This window comes from Ochotona princeps, chromosome 32 (genome assembly GCF_030435755.1).
Source record: "Ochotona princeps isolate mOchPri1 chromosome 32, mOchPri1.hap1, whole genome shotgun sequence".
Taxonomy (NCBI): domain Eukaryota; kingdom Metazoa; phylum Chordata; class Mammalia; order Lagomorpha; family Ochotonidae; genus Ochotona; species Ochotona princeps.
Window position 1 is genome coordinate 11,292,617 of NC_080863.1, and position 24,147 is coordinate 11,316,763.

General features: G+C 38.1%; 1 protein-coding gene across 2 annotated transcripts in view; it reads left to right on the forward strand.

Annotated features, from left to right (window-relative positions):
* Positions 1–24,147, forward strand: part of CD36 (CD36 molecule) — a 66,823-nt gene that overhangs the window by 20,399 nt on the left and 22,277 nt on the right. The window contains exons 1-3 of one of the 2 annotated variants that reach the window (XM_004591438.3): positions 9,714–9,871; positions 18,437–18,517; positions 18,982–19,187. In XM_004591438.3, coding sequence (XP_004591495.2) covers positions 19,068–19,187 — 120 coding nt within the window. In that variant the 5' untranslated portion in view covers positions 9,714–9,871; positions 18,437–18,517; positions 18,982–19,067. Of the gene's footprint in view, positions 1–9,713; positions 9,872–18,436; positions 18,518–18,981; positions 19,188–24,147 lie in introns of those variants that run through there. The other variant, XM_012928773.2, reaches the window with a different exon arrangement.

Sequence of the window (24,147 nt, forward strand, 5' to 3'; positions counted from 1 at the left end):
TTGCTGCCCGTGACCTGGCCCAACTACACTTGCTGAAGGCATTTGGGAAATGGACCAGAAATTTTTACACGCGTTGGGGAACTGAAGCCATTAACTCTTATACGCAGCTAATTTCCTGCAGCCAAATCCTCATTTTGGGATAAGTTTGCCTCAATAAGCCAAAAATACCAGATGAAGCGAGGTACCTAGGAGGTCCTTTGTTCCAATAGGGTAGGGACAGAAGCGAAAGGAGAGACAGAGAGAGAGAGAGAGACGAAGGAAGGGGAACGGTTCCTGCCATGGTGGCTGGAGGATGCTGCAAACGAAGGGAAACCAGGCAAGGAGATAAGGGGAAGGGGCAGCAAGAAGAGGGAAGAGGAAGGAGGAGGAAGCGCATGGGAGGATGGCCTTGAGGGAGTAGTGGATAGGACTGTCAGAGCCACAGGGGATTGGGAGATGGGGTGGGGGCAGGACGTGAGGGATTGGTGGGGAGGGCAGTCCGATAAGGGGCCATGAGGGTATAGCGGATAGGTGTGTAGCCCAATAGGCACAGAAGGTGCAAGCCATGAGGAAGGAAAGGCAGAGATCTGAAACAGTAGAGTCCAAAATGGCAGGAGCCTTCATGGCGGATGGTCCAGTCATTCCCCATAGAAGCAAATCTGTTTCTCTCTCTTTCTCTCCTTTTCCCTCTCTTTCCCTCCCCTCTTCCTCTCTCTACCACCTTTAAAGAAGTACACAAATAAAAGGGAAAAAAATCTGTCAAGTACACAAATTAATATTATCTATAAAAGGAATACGGGAACAAACTGACGCTTGGTTTCTTCCACTTTGGGGATAATTTTCACATGCAGAAGTGCTTTAAGCTAATGTAATTACAGATCTACACACGTAGAACCAGGTCTTATTTTGAAAGAAAAGATGAAATAACGAGATGTTAACTACTCACAATAGCCAAGAACAGATCAGAAAAAACAAAGAAAAACTCAAGAGAGGCTTGTGAAAGACAGAAGCATACACTGAAAGCTGATAAACAGTTTCTTGAGATGCACATCGTAGCACGAGACATCATGAATGGACTTTTGTTTCGGAATATCATGCAATAGTATGTTTCCCAGGTGTTTACCCATCCTACTGGGTTATCCAGTTTTCCCTGAAGAGTTGTTGAAAAATGAGAGGAAAAAACAGGCCTAGCAATGAGTTTGGATGAAGTCCACAATGTATTTTTAGTCTCCGAATAGATGTAGGATTGAGCTCCAAGTCTAACAAACGCAGTTGAGCAGGGTAAAGGATAGCTCACGCTGAACGCTAGAGCGATGTGTTGTTGGCAACAGGAATGCAGAAAGCACACTGCGCAGAGAACATCAACATCTCCCCTCACATTTGCACAGGCGATGTGGAGTAGAACAGTTTGCTGTGAAATGCAACTGGGAGATCTCAGGTTCAACAGCCAAGCTACTGTACATCGTGGGTCTCGGAAGCAAGACGTTGAGGTTCATTTGAAGGTGACATTCTACAGCAATGCAGATTCCATGACCTGCCATTGTTTGCTGAAAGTAAACGGAAACCCCAAACAAACAGACAAACAAGCAAATGAAAAAGTTACCTGAAAGACTTTGAAGGAGAACAGGCTTTAGACACACACTGGGAGTCTTTGCTTTCACTGATCAGAGAACAATGAACTTAATAGATAGTAGGAGAATATTACCAGGACACCGAAACCTATTTAGTACAGTCAGAGGGTAAAAGACTTCTTTCCATGGGTTCCATGCAAGTGAACACTTTAAGAATAGTCACCTGTCATTCTCCAGAATGTGAAGCCAGATGTAACAGTGCCACTAACCTGTGAGGGTTAACATGAATTTTACCAAGCATGCGAGACTTCTCTACCTATCAAAACTGCTCACCCCCAAGGGAAGGTTTTATTTTACTCCTGACAGGTTTGCCATTTCTTTCACACATCTCAAAGTCGTGTGCTGGTGAAAGGTTTTCAGTATTTTAGAAGTATTCTGAATTTGTAAAGTTATCATTCTTATACATTATGCAATGGTGGTTGGTAAATTATTACGTTTTATTCTGTCTAGAGTCCAGGGATTTATAGGATCCACTTATGAAATATCCGATTTAAATGATTAATACGTTTTCAGAAAGAAAATGTGTTTCTGGGCATTAGTATATGTATGTGTGTGTGCCTAAATGATGCATAAAACCACACACGTTTCTGCAAAGTATTCTGGGACACTTTGTTAAAATGCAAAAATTAACTTAGTGTAAGACGGTTCCAATCTTAATCTTACAGATTCTTGTGTGTGTCAAAAATAGGCCTGAATGGATTTGCAAGATCCATTTGAAAACGAATTCTCCAAACCAAACCTCCTCACTGCTCAAAACTCAGGGGACCTGGTCTTCTCCAGAAGCCAAGCCTCTCCTTAAACCCACTGAGAATCAATTCAGGGGAGAATGTTGGCTTCACTGTGAGAGGTGATGGCACAATGGAGCTTCTTTGAAACAATGAGCCAGAGCTGCTGTGTCACTCGAATGCCAAGTGTGTGATGCCTGTTTCAGCCGGGTGATGATTCTCTATTCATTAGGGAAGAAAAAAAAGGCATCAAAGATGCATTATTTCCTGTGTGACATTGTTCGTAAAACATTATATAACACTTCTTAGAACATTGAAAATTAAGTGTGTGCCCGTGTTCCTGTACAATGTATGTTGTTATGTACATGGCTCTGTCCATGTGCTTAGCTTGTTCACACAGCTAATGCCCAATTCCTGGCTGGCTGTGTGCTCACAGGGTCACGGCTGAGCATACAGTCCAGATAGCACTACTAGCAAGATTGTAAAAGACAGGCTTATCAATGTGACTAGTGTATATATAGTTTTTATTTTTATTTTTTTTCTAAATGTGCTCAGATTTTAATTTTTATCATGACAAAGTGAAATTAGTCGATTTGCATATTATCGATTTCATATTATATACGTGTAAATACATACATTTAGACTTTATATCTGATACATATCTAATAAGTTCAGTGTTCATCTACTTTCATTGTTTGAGCAGATTTTTAAAAAAATTTTACATTAATTGAGAATTTTAGCAGACTTTTTTTTGTCCAAGCCAAGAACCTTTATATAACTAAATCAATTGTCTGACCTTTTCAAAAAAACTTTTATTAACTTCATTTTTTGAAGATTTCACTTTAAGAACTCTCTTGCCAATCCAAACATATCATAATTCTCAGCATGAAAATTTATTGTATCCTTAATTGCCATTTTCTATTTTGCTGCCTTGTGAAACTTCAAATTGATTCACTGAGTTATCTTTCTGTTTGTTTTTTTTTTTTTTTAATTTGGAACTTTACAACTAAATGCTATCAATGATTGACCTTTCTTTCCAGCTATTTTACCACATCATGCTCTGGTCACTGCTTATTCTTTCACTTAAGTATTTTTTTGCTTTTTTCCCTTAATACCATCCCATCTATGGTCTGAGCTTAACTAACCAAACTGCTCCGATCCTAATGTTTGCTTGTATTTCTTAGCAACACTTAGGGGTTGACTTTCTCCCCCCGTCCTGTCCCCACTCCTGGGAGAGCTGAGTCATCTTTAGGAAGTGTGTAAGGAAGTGTTAGAACCGTCACCTTGTTACATACTGATCTGCCCCTCGCAGACACAGAGGGGCCGTCTCCTTATTCAGTCTCTTACCGTTAGCTGCTACAGTGGCTTCTGACAAACACCCGGGTAAGGCTGTTTTACAAGTTTAAGGCTCTGGCTTTCTTCACCCTGTCTCTGACTCATCAGGAGTTGAGGATGAAGTATAAATCTCACTCTGCTCTTCCACACTGTACCTCTCATATTGTCTCTCCTGTGACGTTTAGAAGTGTGCGTAGTCATTTCCATGTTGGTCTCTCTACATTTCACTGGCATTACATTACCTGTGGTCTATCTTCCATAATTTAATGTCTTAAAAAGTTACATACATCTGTGCTTATTTTTATTCTTGTGAGTGAAGTTCTTCCTCACTATAGAAGCAAACAATATATCAATAATCATAGTAAATGAATACTTCAGGGGTTACAAATTTTTTTGTGTGTTCATATATTGTGTAACCACACCTGCATGCATATTAAGGTTTGTCAAATAGTTCATGGACAATGGAATTAAGAGAAGATTATTTCTGGAGCAAAACAATGTGAAATCCACATATTATGTTTTTATAGGCCTTTAGAAACTCCACATATTGGCATGTAACATGCATAAATCTCCACTGTGACTTATTCCCTACAAATTTGGCCTTAGTTATGATTTTAGATAATGTGGAGGTCATTAGAACAAAATTTGTTTTCAGTTTGAAAAGAATTCTATTAATTGCCACCAACACAAGTTTCCCTGCCCATTACTGATTGTGTTCAGGTTTTATTTACCTCTCAATGTAATATCTGAAGACATTAAAAGCATTTAACCTGCAAAAACACTGTGAAAAGAATGCACCAGCCTTGACATTGATCAAGAACATTTTTACCATTTATCTGAAAGAGCATAGGTTCTTGAGCGAGTCTAGTGTTGGCATATGCTACCTTTAAGTCCTCAGCTAGTTATCTCAAGAGCCTGGTAAGGAGTTGTGATTAGTCAACGAAGGAAAATTAGCCACACGCTCACCTCACCATCCAGCAGACTCCCAGCTCCCTGTGTGTGAATTCTTTCACTGTATCATCATCTTCATCAGTTTTTAATCTTTACCCATTAAATCTAGCACAATTTCTGTTACACTAAAATGTTTTCCATGGGCTGAGTTGTAAACAAGACAAAAAAAAGACACTTAGAATATGTGAGATATTATCTACAATCATAAGATACCAATATTGGTATCCACACACAGCTTTGCCATTGGCAGTGTAAATCCAGCATCCGATTTCCTCTTGAGATGGCAGCTGTAGGTTGTTCCTTATGGTTATCCATTTGGACAAAACAAGACATTAGAAACACAAGTACTACATCTCGTTCATTTTACAAACCCTAATGCGAATAATTCTGTGATGGGAAATTGGGCAATGTGCTCTGTCTTCCAGAACTTTTGTAATGCGTCATCATTGGCTTCTCAAATATGTTGCAATGTTTGTAATTCTTCCTCTTTTGCTTCACAAATGCTAAAGGGCACAACCCAGCTTACTTCCTAAAACTGCAATAAAGGATACATAAAAGCCATAAAAATGCTAGAAAAACAAGATAAAATTCTTCACATGGATATGGTGGAGAATGGCTTCCAAGAAAAGACATACTTTTTAAAACAAAGCGAATGGAAATTAATGAAATAGGCATCAAAAATCTCTCTAGTTAAAACAGACAGTAAAATATAGAAAGCTTTGACACTATTAAGATAGTGAAATATGCAAGACAGGAGACTTCTTTCTTAATTAAAAAAAAAGAGGGGCACAAATAACCTATAAAAAGGGTGAAAATTGGGCATCACTTTTTTTTTTTTAGATTTCTTTACATGGAAGAGCCACAAGGAGGGAGGGAAAGAGGGAGACAGAGAGGAAGAAGAGTCTTCCATTACCTGAGTCAGTTAGATTTAATAATATAGTAATGCTTTATTGATCAACAAACTTAGTAAAAACGTATAGAATCAATCAATGTGGTGATGGAGAGACAGACTTCTCCCGTATTGTTGTGCACATTAGGAACAATTAATTTGTCAAAAATGCCCTTTACAAACAAAAAAATATAGAAAAACAGTAAAGAACTAACCCCACTTTTACTGATAGCCCTGCTCAAGTACATAAAATCCCATTTGCAAGATGTATTATGTATTTTTTAAGAGTAAAGAACTAGAAATGGAAATGTCTAATGAATAGGGTAAATAGACGTTGAATAGATGGACTATTCGTGTAAACTCGTTTGCAATAGTGGGAAAAGAGTTCACCCTGTTTGTGCTATGGCAAGACTTCCAAGGCATATGATAAGAGAAGTAAGTGGCAGAAAATATTATGAGTCGGTCTAGGTGTGACCACATGTACAAAGAAGGTGAGCTTAAAATCACAGGGAAGCATATATATTGTGTATGATAAAACAGTGGTCAGTTGTGGGGAATAGAATTGGAAGTTGAAAATGCCTTCTCCTTTTATTCCTTCCTATAACTTTTACTATTTCTTACTGATATTTAATACATTTTTTACAACCTATGTTTACTAGCTCATGATAATCAACAATTACTTTTCAAACAAAAAAAATATTATATTGCTCTATACTCAATCCTCTTTGTGAATGCTCAATTACAATATTAAGAGAAAGAGTGGTTTCCATGGTAGTTGAGAGACATAAAGTAGTGAACAATAAACCATCCATTTAGGAAATAATGAATTCCAATTTTATACTTGGGCCCATTCAGCTTCTGAACATATAATTTAAATCCCAGTCAAACCACATAGATCAATGCTAGACACAGCACTGGGAAGCCTCTGCTTCCCATTCATTTTCATTCATTTTAAAATGTTATCATTCTTGTCACTGTTGTGTGTATGTCCATTCATCTGCCCCTTCTAAACCTTGGGCATTCAGCAGTGAGGTTACCCAGACACAGCACAGAGTTCTAACAGAGACAAGACAACACAGGTCAACTGTAGAGTATGTCCAACAGCAAGAGTTGATCTGCAGGGAGAAAACAGAGAAGGACCTAGGCAAAGGAAGCTAGCAGGAAGGGATCCACAGCGCTAGAGGACAGTGTGTACACCCCAGGGCTTCCAGGAGTGGCAGGATCCTGCTCTTACCACTGTTTGTTCTCCCCATTGATTTTGAAAAGTGGATATACTATTCAGTTTGATTGTGGCAACCGTGTGACAAGATATATATATATATATATATATATATATATATATATATATATTCATACAGACAACACATTTCATGTATTTCATTGGTGCTATTCTAAGGTAACCATAATTCCCTTCCTCTTTATTTTTCTCCCACTCAAACTCTTCCTTCAATTTTTTTTTTTTTGGCAAAAACGTATTTTCTATCTATTCAATAATCACAGGCTTAATTCACCACTAACCACAATATTCCACAAGTATAAAGAAATACCACAGTTGTGTAGAAGTATAAGCAAAGGCTAAAACTATGCAAACCACAAGGTACTTGTTTAATTTTTACACATTTTTTTTTAAATTCTACATGAACTATCACATAAGTGAATAATTGCTTCAATCCTAACCCCCACTCACAGAACAGGTGCTGGAACACCAGGATTTGATTATGTCCTGAAATTTCTAGTGCATATGCTGCCTCAAGTACATTGCAAATTTTATTCTGTCATTCTAACATATGTATGTAGCATTGTCATGGACACACATAAATCAATGTTTTCCCTCCTCTAAAACATGTTTCTTCAACACAAGATGCATGCTTTAAAATGAAACCACAATGTTGTTGGTTCTGAAACAATTACAAGAGTGGGAGGTGCGTACTTTCTTAAAGTCCAGGGTTTCAGGTTGGACTTGGCAGTGCAGTTCCAGGGTCTGGTGCAGTCAGCTTCCTATAGATAGGCTATCCACGAATGTCAGCTTGCTTGACTGGATGGCTCATGGCAATTTGTGACATTTTCCTCTGCAGTGCCTGGGATGGCATGACGTAACTGGTTCAATGTGGAGTCAATTAAGACCAATGTCAATGTGGCCCTCTATTTTGTGTCTATTTTGAAGTACCATCTACTAATAGTATTTGCATTTTAATATGATTTACCTGTCCTTTCAATACTTGTAAAATATGAACTTCAGAGGTCTTATCTGAGAACCTATTGTATTTGCAATATTGTTCTGTGTATATACACAAAAGAGAATTAACATTAGAAAGAGAATAGTTATGTCAAAGTGCTTTAAATACCAAATAGGTATCTATTAAGACAGATATCTTTCAGCAAAATAAGTATTAAATTATTCTTTATACTCTACTGCCTTTTACACCATACAACTAACCTTGAAAGAGTTCTAGTTATAGGGCAATTGCCTTTTTTTAAGTTTCCTGAAATTTCTAGAAATTAGTCATTCAAATCAAAATAATACAATATCTATCATATAAAATAAAATAATAAATGTCATATATAATAAACATATCATGTACAATATAAAATAGTAAACACAATCAAAATAATAAACATAATAGGTTTCCCTAAATGATTTCTATTCCATCTTGGATATGTCATCTTAAATTGGGGGAAAAAAAACTCATTCTAATATACCTGAAGTATTTTTATGATCTATTATTTTATAAGTAAATATTTCTATGATGATACCTTCAGAAACACCAGCAGTGCTGGTGCTGCAAAACGCTGGGCCACTTCCATCGTGTGAGTCGCCTGCTGAGTCAGCATACACAATGGTCAGCCAGTGCCCGCAGGGGACAGCACAGTGCCCTGTGACAAACACTGGCTTCCCTGTAACTTCACCAGCTAAATACACGTCTGTCTATTTTGGGCATGCTTCATGTCAAGGTTGGCTTGAGGCATTTATGTAGCTACCCTGTCAGATCCTTGTCAATGTAACCTCCTGAAGATTTGCCGGTAAGATTCTGAGAAGTTCTTTCTAAGAACACAGCTCTGATGTCAAGAGGTTTCTATCTTCAACGACCAAGTCCTTCCTGATTAGTTCTAAAAATGAGTTTGACCATGAGTGAGTGCTATACATTTTTATATCAGGAGATCATTCTCAATAGTATTTGCATTTAAGTATTAATCCATAGTTCCCCTTTTGACTTAAGGACCATTTATTGTTACTAGGACAACTTTCCTATGCTCATGAAACTAGCTTAAAACTAACAACGAGATGAACAGGTAAAAACATTCAATTCAAGGAGAACAATAGGTTGCTTCCTTTTCTCTCTCTCTCTTTTAAATTGTTTGTCATCTTTGATTGACGGAGTACCCGATTATTTTCTAAATCCTTGGTCTCTGAGCTCCTCAGGTCCGTGCCCTGTAGCAAGGAACATTTTCTTTTTTTTTTTTTTTTTTTTTTTTTTTTTTAAGATTTTATTATTATTGGAAAGCCGGATATACAGAGAGGAGGAGAGACAGACAGGAAGATCTTCCATCCGATGTTTCACTCCCCAAGTGAGCCGCAACGGGCCGGTGCGCGCCGATCCGAAGCCGGGAACCAGGAACCTCTTCCGGGTCTCCCACGCGGGTGCAGGGTCCCAAAGCTTTGGGCCGTCCTCGACTGCTTTCCCAGGCCACAAGCAGGGAGCTGGATGGGAAGTGGAGCTGCCGGGATTAGAACCGGCGCCCATATGGGATCCCGGGGCTTTCAAGGCGAGGACTTTAGCCGCTAGGCCACGCCGCCGGGCCCGGAACATTTTCTTTATACATCACAAGGCGAGTTTTGCAAGCCCAGTTGTGATGGAGAAGTGAAAACAGATTTTCTTTCCAATCTCAGTTTCTGCACACCAGTCTCAGTTCAACATCTGGAATACTGATTCTACAGGAAAAAAGAGATATATATGAGAGATGGCTTTGACAGCCAGCTTCCTTTGTTTCTCTGGCCTCTGGCTTGAATGGGAAAATATCCAAGAAAAACAAGAAGTACTCTGAGTAGCTCTCCTTACAGGTGATGGGTCTTCCCTTGACCATAAAAATAGAATCTTACGAGCCACACCAGTAGCAAAGCATGATGGGTGTGGCTTTCTTTCCTTCTTTCTTTACTTTTGTTTTTTTAATTCCTCTGGCAGCAAGCCACCTAGTGGGATCTGACGTAGGATTTTTTTTAAGGCATATTTAAACTCTCACACACTTATGTAATGAGAATTTCAGTGTGAGATTTTTCTGCAGGATACCATTTAGTCTGTTAGGAACTGTCTATTCAAATGCTGCAGCTTTCGATTGAAAAATAACTTTTGGCTCTTTTAAAGGTAAGTCATGTGGCTTTTGTTTAAATAAATTAAGTTAAAGATAAAGAGGTTGTGTCACTCTGAACTAACGGGAGATGATACTACTATGGAAATACTCCCAAGAAATTTTATGGATAAGAACAACAGAAAACAATAGTTCTTGTTTTAAAATCACTAGGCTTTATTTAAAGTTTAGATTTGTCATGTTTTCCAGCATGTCAGATGTTTTACATCTTATGTTAAAAACCTATTTAAACTATGTTAAAAAGCATTTTGCTATTTGATCTTTTATCTGCATTCATTTATTAGTGCTTAAAATGATTTGTCATCAGTTTGGATTGTTGTAAATACCTTTGTCTTATTTTAGACTATTCATACATTATGCTTAGTTTAAAATATGAAGGTCATCATAATAATTATAATTATAATGGAATTTGTTATCATTAATGTCTGACACTCAGATCAACATGCTCTGTATTATGTAATTGTTAAAACTACTTTTTACGTTACTGAGCCCAGTTGCTTTAATGTTCAATCTGAATTTCACAGCTTGTTGAAATTGAATTTGTCTAGGGTACAATTCAGTGCCTATTTCAGATATGTGATGATAAAGCATTTTTCTTTAATCCATAAAGTAACTGTTAATATAAATTTATATAAACCTTAAACATTAACATGATATTAATTAGCGTAAATTAGCTTAAAATGTACTAGTAGGTTAAACTAAAATGCTTATGGCAAGCCAGTGAATTGTTTTATTACATGACAGGATTTAAATAAAGGATAGCTCACTTTGGAAGAATTAAGAGGCTCATTTATATAAGTAAATACGCGAATAACTGTAAATGGCATAAATTTCATATAGTAAATCTCAAAGGGGTTCCGGAATGAAGTAATATATTGAAAGAATTTTGTGATTTGTGGTCCTTTCTTACATCAGTTATGTCAACGATGTCTTTCAAAGTAGAATATTGTCTTAAGTATTGCTTTAAAGTAAATCAAAAGGAAATATTGAAAATGGGTGGCATACAGAAATTTCTTTTAACCTGCTAAAATTTCTTTTAACCTGCAAACACAGAACCACCAGCTAAGGGCATAGCCTAGACAGACGGCTGTGTTAACAAGTGGAGAAGTCCTTGTACTGAGAGGACTGAGAACTTCAGAACTCAGTCTCTGATTCACCTTCCTTACTTTTTATGAAAGTTTTGCCCATATTCACTTGAGTATATTTGCTGTATATGCTTGTGCGTGTTGTCTTTCATTGTCTAAAAGGACTAATTGTATCATTGTTTAGATGAATCACAAGATGTTTTAGTTCACTAACTGAAAATTCTGCTGAAACTTTTGAGTGACATTGTTTCAAGTTTTTAGTTGCATTTCCATTTGCATGGTATTTTCATTTCATATACACATGTGTGTATGCACGTATATGCATGTCATTAAATTTTACTATAAAGGGTCTTGAAATAATTATGACTATTTTTATAATATGTTTGTGTTTAGTATAATATTTCACTGCTGTTGTTATTATTTAAGATAACATTTCATACCATCTCCAAGTAGCACTCTCCATGAGAATTTCGAACATTACCCCATTTGATTTTATGTAGTACTTTCAATTTTATGTGATCTATGAAAACAATAGAGAAAACCTGAAACAAACTAATTCTAAGATCAAAACTCAATTTACATTTGCTGACATGAAGTGCAAAACATCAACCACTGCAAACTCAGGAGTTTTTCAGTTTATGGTAGAATTGCATTGGTGAAAAAAAAAAAATGACATTTTTCATATAGCATTGAAGAGGGAGAATTTTTCCAGACAATCCTGTTTAAATTAGTCTGAGCCTAAAAAAGTTATTTGGAACTCATGTTAATTGTTGATTCAAAAGCCTCTAAGACTCGATTTAGAAAGACTCGATTTTTAGAAGTAACGTAAGTATGATATATAAAATTCAAGATATTTATATTATAATTGTATGATTACAAAATTATTTTTAAGTGAGATATTTGAGAAAAACATTTTACCGAATCACATTGTGCTATGTTACAAGTGTCTGTTCAGTTTTTCTATTGTTTGTTTTTACCTTCAGATGTTGTATAGTATAGACAGGCACATCCAAGGAAGTAAGTAGATTGTGGTTAACTTCTATAGCACTGGATGTTGCTGATCTTAGAGTTCTCTTATTTAAGCATTCTGTGCAGAACCATTGGTTTCATAGAGTAACTTAGAGCCCAAATGTGGAATACCTGAAAGTGTGAAAAGGTGCCATTCTGGCTTACTCCAATTAGTTTTTCTCTGCCTTTGGGGATTGGGATTCAAGTTTGAGAGTTACATATTTGAAAAAGACTTTGTGAAGATGGATCAAAAGACCTTCTGTCTCCAATGATGAAACATAACTGGATTAAAATGATTAGTATGCACCTATTTCTACTATCTTGGATTGGGTCTGTATTTCATTCATTTCTAGGGAACCATGGCATGGTTGATACAGAGTAACAGCGTGGAAAAAAAATGTTGCTCATTTTGCAAGCTAATTTAGCAGTTCTTTTTCAATCTATTGTTAAGTAAACCATCCTCAGACACTCCACAAACTGGATTTTATGGGCACGTGTTGTATTTATTTGGTGCGGAAGAATCTGTGTATTATAAAAATGACAGCGTTAAGTGGGTGGTCTAATTTTATATCCTGAATAAACAAAAAGTAGAGAGAAGTGCTATGGAAATAATAGGAAACTTTGGACATGTAACAATCAGTAAGAAAACATCAATCATGTGGGCCCTGAGACTTATTTATGGCACAAAAAACCCTGGACATCTGAAACTATTTCCAATTTCATGACTCCTATCCTGAAAATGTTACCACTGGGCTACGCCTTTTCTGGATGGAGTTTCCCAGGGAACACAGCTTTATTCACGCCTGGGAATAATTATAACTTCTCCAAGGATTTGGTCTGATGTTTTGACCTTTTACCAGAGGCTTCTTATAACTTAACCTACTCTAAGCTTTGCAAAAAGCTCAGTTCGTTAAGTTCCCAAAATAGTGGAAAGAGATTTTGCTTGTAGTATCATTATAGAAACACTCCATTAAATTGACAGCAAGGAAAAAAAAATCCAAGAATTTCTTTCTCTGTTCTCTCAAAGACAGCCCCAAGGATGAGAATCTGACTGTGAGTTCTGAACAGGACTGGAATTTATCATCTATCAACCAGGACCACTTTATACTCTTGAGAATCAGGAAAGCTGTGTGATGAGTGGCGTCTTAAAATCTGCCCCCTTCTCCCTCTTCCTTATTTAAATCCCAAGAATTGCCTCTCATGATCTGCTCTCCATATTTTAAAGTTTTAAATAAGAAGTAAATTGTGACATCAAAACTTTCTGTTTCTTGTAAACGTCAGAAGACGATAAAACATAAAATAAAATTTAATCCAAAATTAGCAAGTGAACTTCTTGATCGATTTCATGTGTAAGAAGGCATGCTACTAAGAAAATTGAGACTCTAATGCTCAAACTGTACAGTCTATAAATAGCTAAATTTGATGACAGTGTGGAGAGAAACTATACCTTTTCCTCTGATAATAAGTGAGTGGAAGAAGCTGTTCAATGCTCTGTGTAACCTGACCTTACCTCTCCGTACTCACTGGCTTTCTCACCTGTGTTGTGTCCTCCTTAACCTCAGAAGAAGGAAACTCATCATCATGCAGTATGCAGCATAAGGATGAAGTATGATTACATTGGTAATATCCCGTTACTCCTGGGTGCCAACGCACTGCATGAGAGTGAATGACCCTCAAGAATGTCAAATATTTTCCTGTGCTTAGGGGAAAATCAGAAAGGTACACCAAAGTAGAGAAAGCTGATCAGTTGAAAATGAAAGAGTAGACAAGTTCAATCAATGTGTCTCTCCAGAGTGAGACTACGGATGCAATCATGAACTAAAGGTTAATACTTTCACCTTTCTTTATGTATCATTCAGTCTACCCTTACCTAAATAAGCTTTTTAGCCATATGATTCAAGAGAGTAGATCACGTCATACTATTGTTTTCTAATGAATTTGACAAAAAGTAGTGGGTGAGTGCACAATCTTACTTCCTTTTTATGTTTAAAGTAGGCAGAATACAGGCAGTACCCTGACCTGGCCATTGTGCAATAAGTCTGGGCTCAGAGCACACATCTCTGGTACTGTGTGTCTAAAGTGGTCTGTATGCTATGCTAACTCCTCCAGCAGGCACTGCCAAAACTCCTTTCTTCCCTGTACCACATGGGCATGCATGGGGACCGCTGAATTAAAAAAAAAAAACTGATTATAGAATAGATCAGATAGAGTCTCAGCAAGGTTGTGGCAAAATCTGGAAAGGGACAAAATCAGGCACTTTCTAGCTGTTTACAGCAAGGCAACTATATATTTCCAAATATTTATACCTGCAAGAGTAACAGAAACGGAGAGGGACAGATAAGGAGGAAGAGAGAAAGGGGGGGAGGAGAGAGAGAGAATCTTACATCTATTGGCTGACTTGCCAGAGAGCTGCAACAACCAGAACTGGGGATGAGGTTAAAACCAGGAGCCGGAAGCTTCATGCAGATCTTCAACTGATTTTTTCCCCCAAGCAATAAGTAGGAAATTGGATGGAGAGTAGAATAGCTGTGACAATTGCAAGCAGCAGCTTTACCCACTGGGTCACAACTCCAGCCCTCATGGTTTTGATGTTTAGATCATTTTCTGGACTATCTCATAGAATGAAAGTAACACTCAAGTAAGACAATGTTTTTTTTAACAAAGTTTGCTTTGGGTATAAAATTGCTTTTCAAAAAGAGATGACTTCATCCTTGAATAATATATTTTTGAAAATAGATTCGCATTCTCATCACAAAACAAATTTGGCAGAGGATTTGTTGCCTCCTCATGCTATTTTATTCTTTCCCTGAGGGGCAGGGATTTTGAGGAAGGACAGCCAGCCAGCCAGCCAGCCAGCCAGCCAGCCAGCCGTGGAGAGGTCATATCTGTTGCCTCCCTTTCCAAATGTCCACACTGGCCTACTAGCCTGGGTTGTAAGCCAGGGCACAGAACTCAGTCCACGTTCTCCACAAAGGTGGCAGATAACCACACTGTTGAAGTGTCACCTGCCATGTCCCGAAGTGTGCAGTGGAGCTAAGACTTGAACCCAAACCATCAGCATGGGACACGATATCTTAACTGCCATGTCATATGCCCACACAGGCCTCTCCTTCACTTCTCTTCTTTTCTATGGGCTTGCAAAAGCCATAGATTCCTGTAAGTTCTCCTAGAGCATGCTAACAGAGAAAAAGGAGAGGGCCACGCAAGAGTAGGGTGACCATACTGGAAGTGAGGGCACTGGGGTCCCTATTACTGCTGCGATATTGTTCCCATGCTTAATGATCTTCCAAACAGACATGATACGGTGACTCAGCTGTCCAACTTAGAATTGCTGGTCTCATCTTCACAGACCACTGTAAATATGGGGACTTTGAGGTACAAACAGATTAAGTGAATTATGCGCTGCCGTTTGGCAAGAGAATGGCAAATTGATCTTTGGCCTTCTAACCTGTGCACTCAATTTGGACAGCTGTATTTATCTTGCTTACTTAAGAATAGCTTGCATTTATGATTGTTGATTTTAAGCACACAGAACATCACACCAGAGTAAGAATTTTCTATTTAGCAATTACTAAAAGATTATGTTTCAAGAAAAGTAGTTGAAGGGGCTGATATGGTTCAACAGATTACGCTGTTTGCTTACAACATCGGAGTGCCATTCTTAATCACGTTTGCTCCACTTTCCATCCAGTCCCTTGCTAATATTCCTAAGAAGCCACAAGGTGATGGCTTAAGGACTTGTACCCCTACCACTCATGTGGTAGACTGGGACAGAGTTCTTGGTTTCTGGCTTTGTCTAGTCCTAGCCACTGCAGCCACTAGGAAAGAAAACCTACAAGAAGATTTCTCTCTCTCTCCTTCTGTCATCTTGTCTTTAAAATAAATAAATCTAAGAAAAAAGCTTAATGACTTTGTAATTATACTTGCAAAGGAAATACTCTATTTCATAATATTCTGTCTTTATCATCAACTTTAAACAAGTTATGCTCTTGCATAACGGCCATACCTGACAGTCACAGGAGGGGACACAGAAAGAAGGGAAGTTATTCTTTCTCTTCTTCTCCACATGATTAATAAAAAAAAAAATCATTCCCACTTATTCAGAGGGGCAGAAAAGTGCACAACAAAGATTAAGCACATATTTATGCTTATGTAGTTTCCTTTTACATTGAGAAAATAACATGGGACAATGTTAACAAGTTTAGTTTCTATGCCTTCAGGGTCACTGAGTTTGTGGAATTCCATGACAAACAATGAGAGAATCCTAAATAAGAGGAAAGGGTTGGGAAATCCTGAAGGATAGAGGGAGTAAATAGGGCCCCGGCGTGATGGCTCAAAGGCTGAAGCCTCACCTTGGAAGCACCCCGACATCATTTGTGTACCAGTTTGTGTCCCCGCTGCTCTACTTCCCATCCAGCTCCCTGCTTGTGGCCTGGGAAAGCAACAGAGGATGGCCCAAAGATTTAGGACTCTGCTTCCATGTGGTAGACCTGGACAAATCTGTTTTGGAATTAGCTCGGCTTTGGCCAGTGGGACCATTTCAAAAATGAATCAGCAGATGGAGAAGCTTTCTCCTTTTTCTCTCCTCCTCTCCACAAATCTGATCTGCCTTTCCAATAAAAATACATAAATCGCTTTTTAAATAGATCTACCAAGCACTTATCTGGAAACAGTGATTTCTGCCATTACGTTCTTAGCTGATTTCATACTTCTGAGAAACTGAATGGTTTCTCAAGTGGGAATAAACATCGCTAAAATAGAGAGAGTGAAACTTCTGTTGTTAAAAAAAAAAGCTACGGGTGGCAGAAGAGTCAGGAGGGAGGAGGTAGCTGAGACCACTGGTAAATATACTTTTTATTGCAATCTCTGGGAGCAGAGGTGATTGTTATGAGCAGCAGGCAAGCAACCATTAGGAATTCCTGCATTCTTCCCAAATGTTAGCTCTGCTCTCAGTTCTAGCTTGCTGGAAACACATACTGTGGGAGGGACCAGTGTTATATCTCAAGAGCTTGGCTTTCAGTTTTGTGGCAAAGAGGCTGCCTGCCACACCCACATCCCACACGTCTATCAACTTGAGACCCCGTCTTCTCCCTCTGGGCCAGCTCTCTGAACATGGGCCTGGGAAAGCAGAAAACGATAGCCCAAGTGTCTGGGAGACCTAGAAGAAGCTCCTGGCTTTGATGCTCTTCAGCTGTAGACAATGTGGCCATTTGGGAAGCAAACCAGGAGATCAAAATTCTTCTTTCCGTTGTGTCTCCCTTTGTCTGTATCTTTGCCACCCAGATAAATAAATGATTTGAAAAACCATCATCATTCTTGAAAGGATGCTACTGGAAGCTGGTGAATAATAATTCTGAAAAAGTACTTGGGCTCTGACCACCTGCCTGAAATGCCTGATGGAGTTCCAGTCCCCTGGGTTTGTTGTGGCCTAACCTCTTCTGTCACCCGCATTTTGAGAGAGAACCAGGGACAGGAAAATCCATGTCTGTTTTCCCAAGCTTATCCTTCTTTTCTATTTTTTTTCAATAAACTGAAAAGAAAGAAATTGTAAAACTTTTTAGCAGCCTTATTCCATGTGAACATCAGACACAGACTTTGTCGGATGGCATCTATGTTTTCTTTGGCCATTAAATAAGTAATAGGAGTAAGAAGAGAAAGTCAATCATATGGTTCACTCCCCAGATGTCTGTAATAGCTGGGACTGAGCCAGGCTGTAGTTAGAACCTAGTAGCTCAAGCCAAGTTTCCCCTGTTAATGCCAGAGATCCAGTTACCCAAGCCATGTTCGTGACATCCCAGGGTCTCTAAGAGCAGGACACTGCAGTCAGAAGCCAGAGTTGAATCTTCTGATATGGAATATGGGTGACTTAACCACGGGGTTACATTTACACCTGGAGAATATTTCTTCATAAGTTCCAAAGCACTTTCTGTGTGTCCGTGACCAGTCAATAACAAAATCCCATCGCAACCAAAATAATTCTACTGAAGTGCCTTCAAGAATTGGAGTTTTATTGTAAGCAGCATCCATGCTTTATTCTTGTCTTTAAGCAATAATCATATAAAGGTAAAGATACCGTAACTGACATGATTTAGATGAAGTACAACGTAGAGCCAACCAGTTGCGTTTCAGAGAAATGGCATGAATTAACTGCAAGTGAGGAAAAAGTGTCTCAGTTGAATATGTAAAAAGCTTCTAGCCTGGTGAGAAAGCCACCCTGGTCATTACCTTCTGCCTTCCACATGGAGTTCAAATATTCTACACCAACCAGCTATTCCAAAGAAATATTAACAACACATTTTTAAAAAATTTTTTATTTCCTTTGCATCAGTATTCTGAATACTGTTTGTAAGGCAAACAGTTCAAACATGAACTCAACATCCATGGAAAGGAGATCTTCTTTTAACAGTGTATTCAAGCAATCATATTCTCTATTTACCCATACCTTTGTTTGTTTGTTTGTTTTAACAGCTGACAAATGATTAATAGAATTGATTCCTTCGGAGACTCCTCGGATTGTTTCCTGTAAGATCCCATTCATTTGTGAATAAGGTATAGTTGAAAAAAAATTGGTTTTTAAAAAGACAAGAATGCCTTACCCCTCCTCCTTGCTTGACTGTAAGAGAAGATGTCCATTCACCCAGAGTCCGTCTGCAGGAGAACAACAGAGAGGGTGGGGGGGATTGTGTTTATGTGGAGCAGTCAGATAGAGGGCGAGGATGCAACCGATTGCTCCCAGCTGAGAGATTAGAGGTGCATGGTTCACCTCCGATAAGGTTGCGGTATGTTCATCATTTCTGAGAAGAAAATTCAGAATAGGATTTCGAAGAAAAGTGGTCTATGACATTATTTCTGCCACTCCAGCTACTTAGGGGCAAGAATGAGAAGAAACACCCAGAAAGTCAGTTTGTAGGACAAAACATTAGTGCGTTGGTAACTGGCAAAATTATCTTTGTACTTTGATCTTTTCGTACTGATATTTATGCTTCTGTTTTATGGTCTCTTTCTAATGACAGAACAAGATCTGGTTAAAAAAAAATACCTGAATCATACCTGGGAGTTGGACAGAGGAAGCAGCTGCTTCACCCCGCACATCAGAAACATGGGCTGCGATCGGAACTGTGGGCTGATTGCTGGGGCCGTGGTCGGTGCAGTGCTGGCCATCCTTGGAGGTGTCCTCATGCCAGTGGGAGACATGCTGATTGAGAAGACCATTAAGAAGGTAAGAGTAAAACCTAACAGTATTTCTCATCATCATTCTATTTCTGTCTTGTTTGGGCTATGGGTACCTACCTGTTCCATAATCCATAGTAGCTAGTAATGTTATGTCTTTCACACAAACCTGATTATAGATGACACAGAAGAGACCTTGTACAAAATGCTGCAAATGTAAGGTATAGGTAATATGAATACATTGCTATGTTACACACATCCAAGTTTGAACAAAGACTATCTATAGATTTGAAGATTTGTAGATACAACTACTTTTAATTATGTCCAAAAAGTTTATTGAGATGTTTTGGATGTATAAGCAAATGAGTTTTTTGTTTGTTTGTTTGTTTGTTTGTGGTAAAGGGAAATAAATAGCTACACTTTGATTAAAACCAGGAAAAGTGAAACAATTATATGTATTGAACACTGTGTTTCATTTTGATTCGTGAACTTTTGGTAAACTGATCAATTAGTTGCTTTGCTTAGTAAACTGTTGCACTTTATGGCAAGCATGATATCTGTAAAACTCATACTATTTGGTTATCTCACAGATCTTCTCTGTCTGCAAAAATTTAGATTTGACTCTTAGAAAACACTTGCAAGAATTTCTAGTATAAGCTGTGCCAGTACGTCTCAAAAAATTGACTGCAGTTTTAATACAAATTAAAATGACTTGATAGATGATCTAGAATGCATGACCCAGTGAAATTAAACCTATTCAGCAGAATGTCAGATTGAAAGAAGCTAGACTGGGGGAAGCATACTCACTGAAATCCTGAAACAGGGTGGCACATTCAACAGCAGGGTTGAAAATGTTAAGCTGCTCTAAGAAGATGAAATAGTTCACAAACTCTTGTGAACTTCAAAATTTGCCTCGTACCCACAGGCATGGATGTCCAGTTTTCAAAACACAACACTGACCAAATAAAACCTAACCAAGCCAGCTTCAGCTCTGAGCTTGGTTTGGGTTTCTAGAACCTGTTAACCTAGCACACAACAGACATCGGTAAGAATTAAAACACATAATCGGATAGACTGACAAATTCATATTGATTTTTTTGTTAGTGTCCAATTTTGTCTCTCTCTTTCGTTCACCCATGTTCCACATCCTGGTTTTGTGAAGAGCATGAACAAAACCACCATGTTATTTCTTGGAATTGATGGAGTGATGTGAAGAATTTATTTCAAATCTGGTCATTCATGACAAGATGTTACTGCTTTTTGATTTTTCTTTTTTAGCTGAAAAGGTTGCAGGTTGTATGGTTAAAAGAAATCTTCTCATTGTGTGGTTATAGTTACTGTCTTTTTTTTTTTAAAGATTTATTCATTTTATTACAGCCAGATATACACAGAGGAGGAGAGAGAGAGAGGAAGATCTTCCGTCCGATGATTCACTCCCCAAGTGAGCCGCAACGGGCCGATGCGCGCCGATCCGAAGCCAGGAACCTGGAACCTCTTCCGGGTCTCCCACGCGGGTGCGGTGTCCCAATGCATTGGGCCGTCCTCAACTGTTTTCCCAGGCCACAGGCAGGGAGCTGGATGGGAAGTGGAGCAGCCGGGATTAGAACCGGCGCCCATATGGTATCCCGGGGCTTTCAAGGCGAGGACTTTAGCCGCTAGGCCACGCCGCCGGGCCCTATAGTTACTGTCTTAACGTGAAATACGTGAGGACTTCTAAAAGTCAACAGGAAATGGAATTTTTTAACAGTTTATTGAAGGCCCTCAAATGTTTCAATCCATGAATAGTTTTGTCTTATATTTTTCTAGCACCCTTTTGGCTCTGTGCAATTACCCATTCCACTCAGTCATGTGAGGAACACAGAAAGGGCAAGACCAGTGTCTGAGTTAACACAGGTTATAATGTCCCCTAAACAGAAGGGTCAAAATCATCTCCCAATGTACAGCCTTTCAAGCTATTTTTTCTGATAAATCATGGATCAGAAATAGTTGGATAGTGATTATTTTATCCTTTATGAAACAACAAGTGTATCCCCAATTCCATATCGGTTGGCAAATGAATTCCAGCATGTAATTTGTCAATTGCTTCATATTTATCCCTAAACTAATAATAGTCATGAAAAAAAATATGAGACCTCAGATATCAAATGGTGCTTTCTTATATAATGGCCAAAAGAAAATAAAATAAATGTTTATCTAAACAGTGTAAATTGTAACTGGGAGAAAGTGTGTCATCCATATAGACACTTGTGACAAGAGTTGAAAAACACCCTTGTGATACAGAAAAGGAAATACTATTTAGAAGGACAAGTATCTTGGTACATTCAAGAAGTTTCAGGAAGAGGGTAGAACTTCAGTTGCATTTTGACAAAGTCTGACATTTTCCAAGTTAAAAAGACAAAAGTATAGAGGGAATGTAGCAGAGAGAGAATTTGCAAAATATATGTAATTTGAAAGTAGAGATATAGATGTAGTGTTGCTTACTATGCTTGTACAATAGAAAGGTCTAAAAGTGTAACGCCTCAAACCAGGAAAACAAACGGAAACTATGTAGGGCAGGACTACTTGGAAGAATTTAAGATTCCTGGACCTGATGCATTAATAGTGGCTAAAGTCCTCACCTTGCACATACCAGAATCCTATATGGGCGCCGGTTCTAATCCGACAGCCCTGCTTCCCATCTGCTCCCTGCTTGTGGCCTGGGAAAGTAGTCGAGGATGGCCCAAAGCCTTGGGGCCCTGTACCTGCATGGGAGACCCGGAAGAGGCTCCTGACTCCGATCAGTTCAGTTCCAACCATTGTGGCCACCTGGGGAGTGAATCATTGGATGGAAGATCTTCCTCTCTCGTCTCTCCTCCTCTCTGTATATCTGACTCTACAATAAAAATAAATAAATCTTTAAGAAAAAAGAATTTAAGATTCACTTTCAGAAGTACCTTTGCATAATCTGTCCATTACGTAACAGGAGCACTGCAGTCTGGAACGGTGTGGTGCACAGAAACATCAATAGATAATAGGAGATTGGGGGAAAATGTGCTGGATTAGGATACAGGAAGTAAAAATTGTGAAGCGTCCATGAGTTCCAAACAGAAACAACATAAACGTAAGGATTTGATATGAATATCGGTCTGCGTGTCAAAGGTCAAAGCTCAAGCCAATATGATCATTGCTCCGGAGACAACAGATAAAAGAGTAGATTTCTTTTCCATTGAGATTGAATGAAGAGAGAAAAGAACCGAATCGTTCCTGCAGAATCCAGAGACAGGAAGACAGCAGCAGAAAGGGAAGTCATTTTAGATGAAGTAATGGAAACAAGAGGGTGTGATTTCTTAAGATGTCACGTGGAGGCCAGAACTCAAAGGAAGAAGAAAGAAATCCTCCTAAGAAGGGGTTTCTGGTTGTTGGTTGACATGTACCGCATGCCCAAGATAAAGACTCAGAATTTGCAGTGGCCAAGGTCAGGAGTTCAGCAAAGCCAAGCTTGATTTTGCTCTCAGGTTTCCGTAGAACAATGGACCTTATCCATTTTGTCGTATGAAGATGCTGAGACTTTTTTCCTTATTTATCTAAGACAGTTTCCTTGTTATTCAGGTTGCAAAGCTATTGCTACAGTGAAAGTGGCAGATGCTTATCTTTGGTAAAGATAGATCTGTGAATTGGGCACAGATCTAGAGATTCAAGTGTCTTACTCCCACTCCCGATAGACTTTGGGCCGTGCTGCTAGTTTACAAACAACTAAGAATTGCAATACTTCGAACTCTTATTTATTTATTTATTATTGAATCTCAGTGAATTTTACTTGTTGATATGAATTGAGTGATAGCAGATTGTGAAAGTGTGAGTTTGAGGAAGAAAAGAACTAAAATGCTCCATTGAGAAGATAAGAAAATCAACTTAGGTTGTTTTCTTATTGATAAAACAACTCTCATACGTTACAATTCTAAACCATGACACCCTAAATGGATCAGTTGCATTAGTCTAAAATGGGATAGAAAGTTTACTCCTAATATATTTGTTTTTTTGTTCTTTGTCAACAAGGGATGTTTCAGAGATTACACGCTTTTTATAGATTTTAACTGGAATCTCCATTGCCGGTAGTTTTGACCCATTGGTTTGTCTGCATCCAGCAGGTTCACACAACCTTCCTAGCTGGGTAATGGTCAAAAGGCCAAGTTGCTATCAACGTAAAAACCGCCAAAGCACTTTGGAAAAAGTTCAAAGTCTTGCACTATTTGTAAAAGATAAATTATCATTTGACAGTGTTAATATCACTAGATAAAATGCTTAGTGAACATGCTATATCATAGGGAATATTACAGTAATGCTGATTTCTCTGTGCTGTTGACTACATAATAATAGCAAAAGGAAATCAGAACTTCTTGGTTTAACCTACGAAAGGACAAATATTCAATATTTATTTATATCATCATTCCATTTTACTATCATTTCTTTCTCCATTCTTGAAAAGAAAGATCCTTTAGTAATTCACAAAATTGTTATCAGATAGATTGAAATAATAACAAGTTTTTTTTAAATGAAATGACTATTTTGAAAGAATATCCCATATTTTGATAATGTCAACTAACTTATTTTTATGTTAGTTTTGTAATAGATGATTTTGGCTTTTCCAGATGTGGTAAATAATTTGAACATGAAGGCCATAAAGAAATACCTCAAGTATTAGTTAATAAAGATGATAAAAATGTGTCTTATATTGAAACGTATAAATTCAGAACCAGACATGATCTAAAATAACAGTATATAAATGTATTATAAAATATGTTGATTTGTAAAAAAATTAACATGCTACTTAAAAATAATATTTCAAGAAATAACTGGTCTGTATATATAGTTTTCTTCCTCAAACGGGATGTAATATCAGTGAATTACATTTCATGCTACAAACAAAATCATTCCTCATGAGTTCTTACATGCGTTCTAAAAGGCTCATTTATAGGTTTTCAAACACTTTAGAGCTTGTCACAGCAGAACATTGCATGAGATTTTACTCT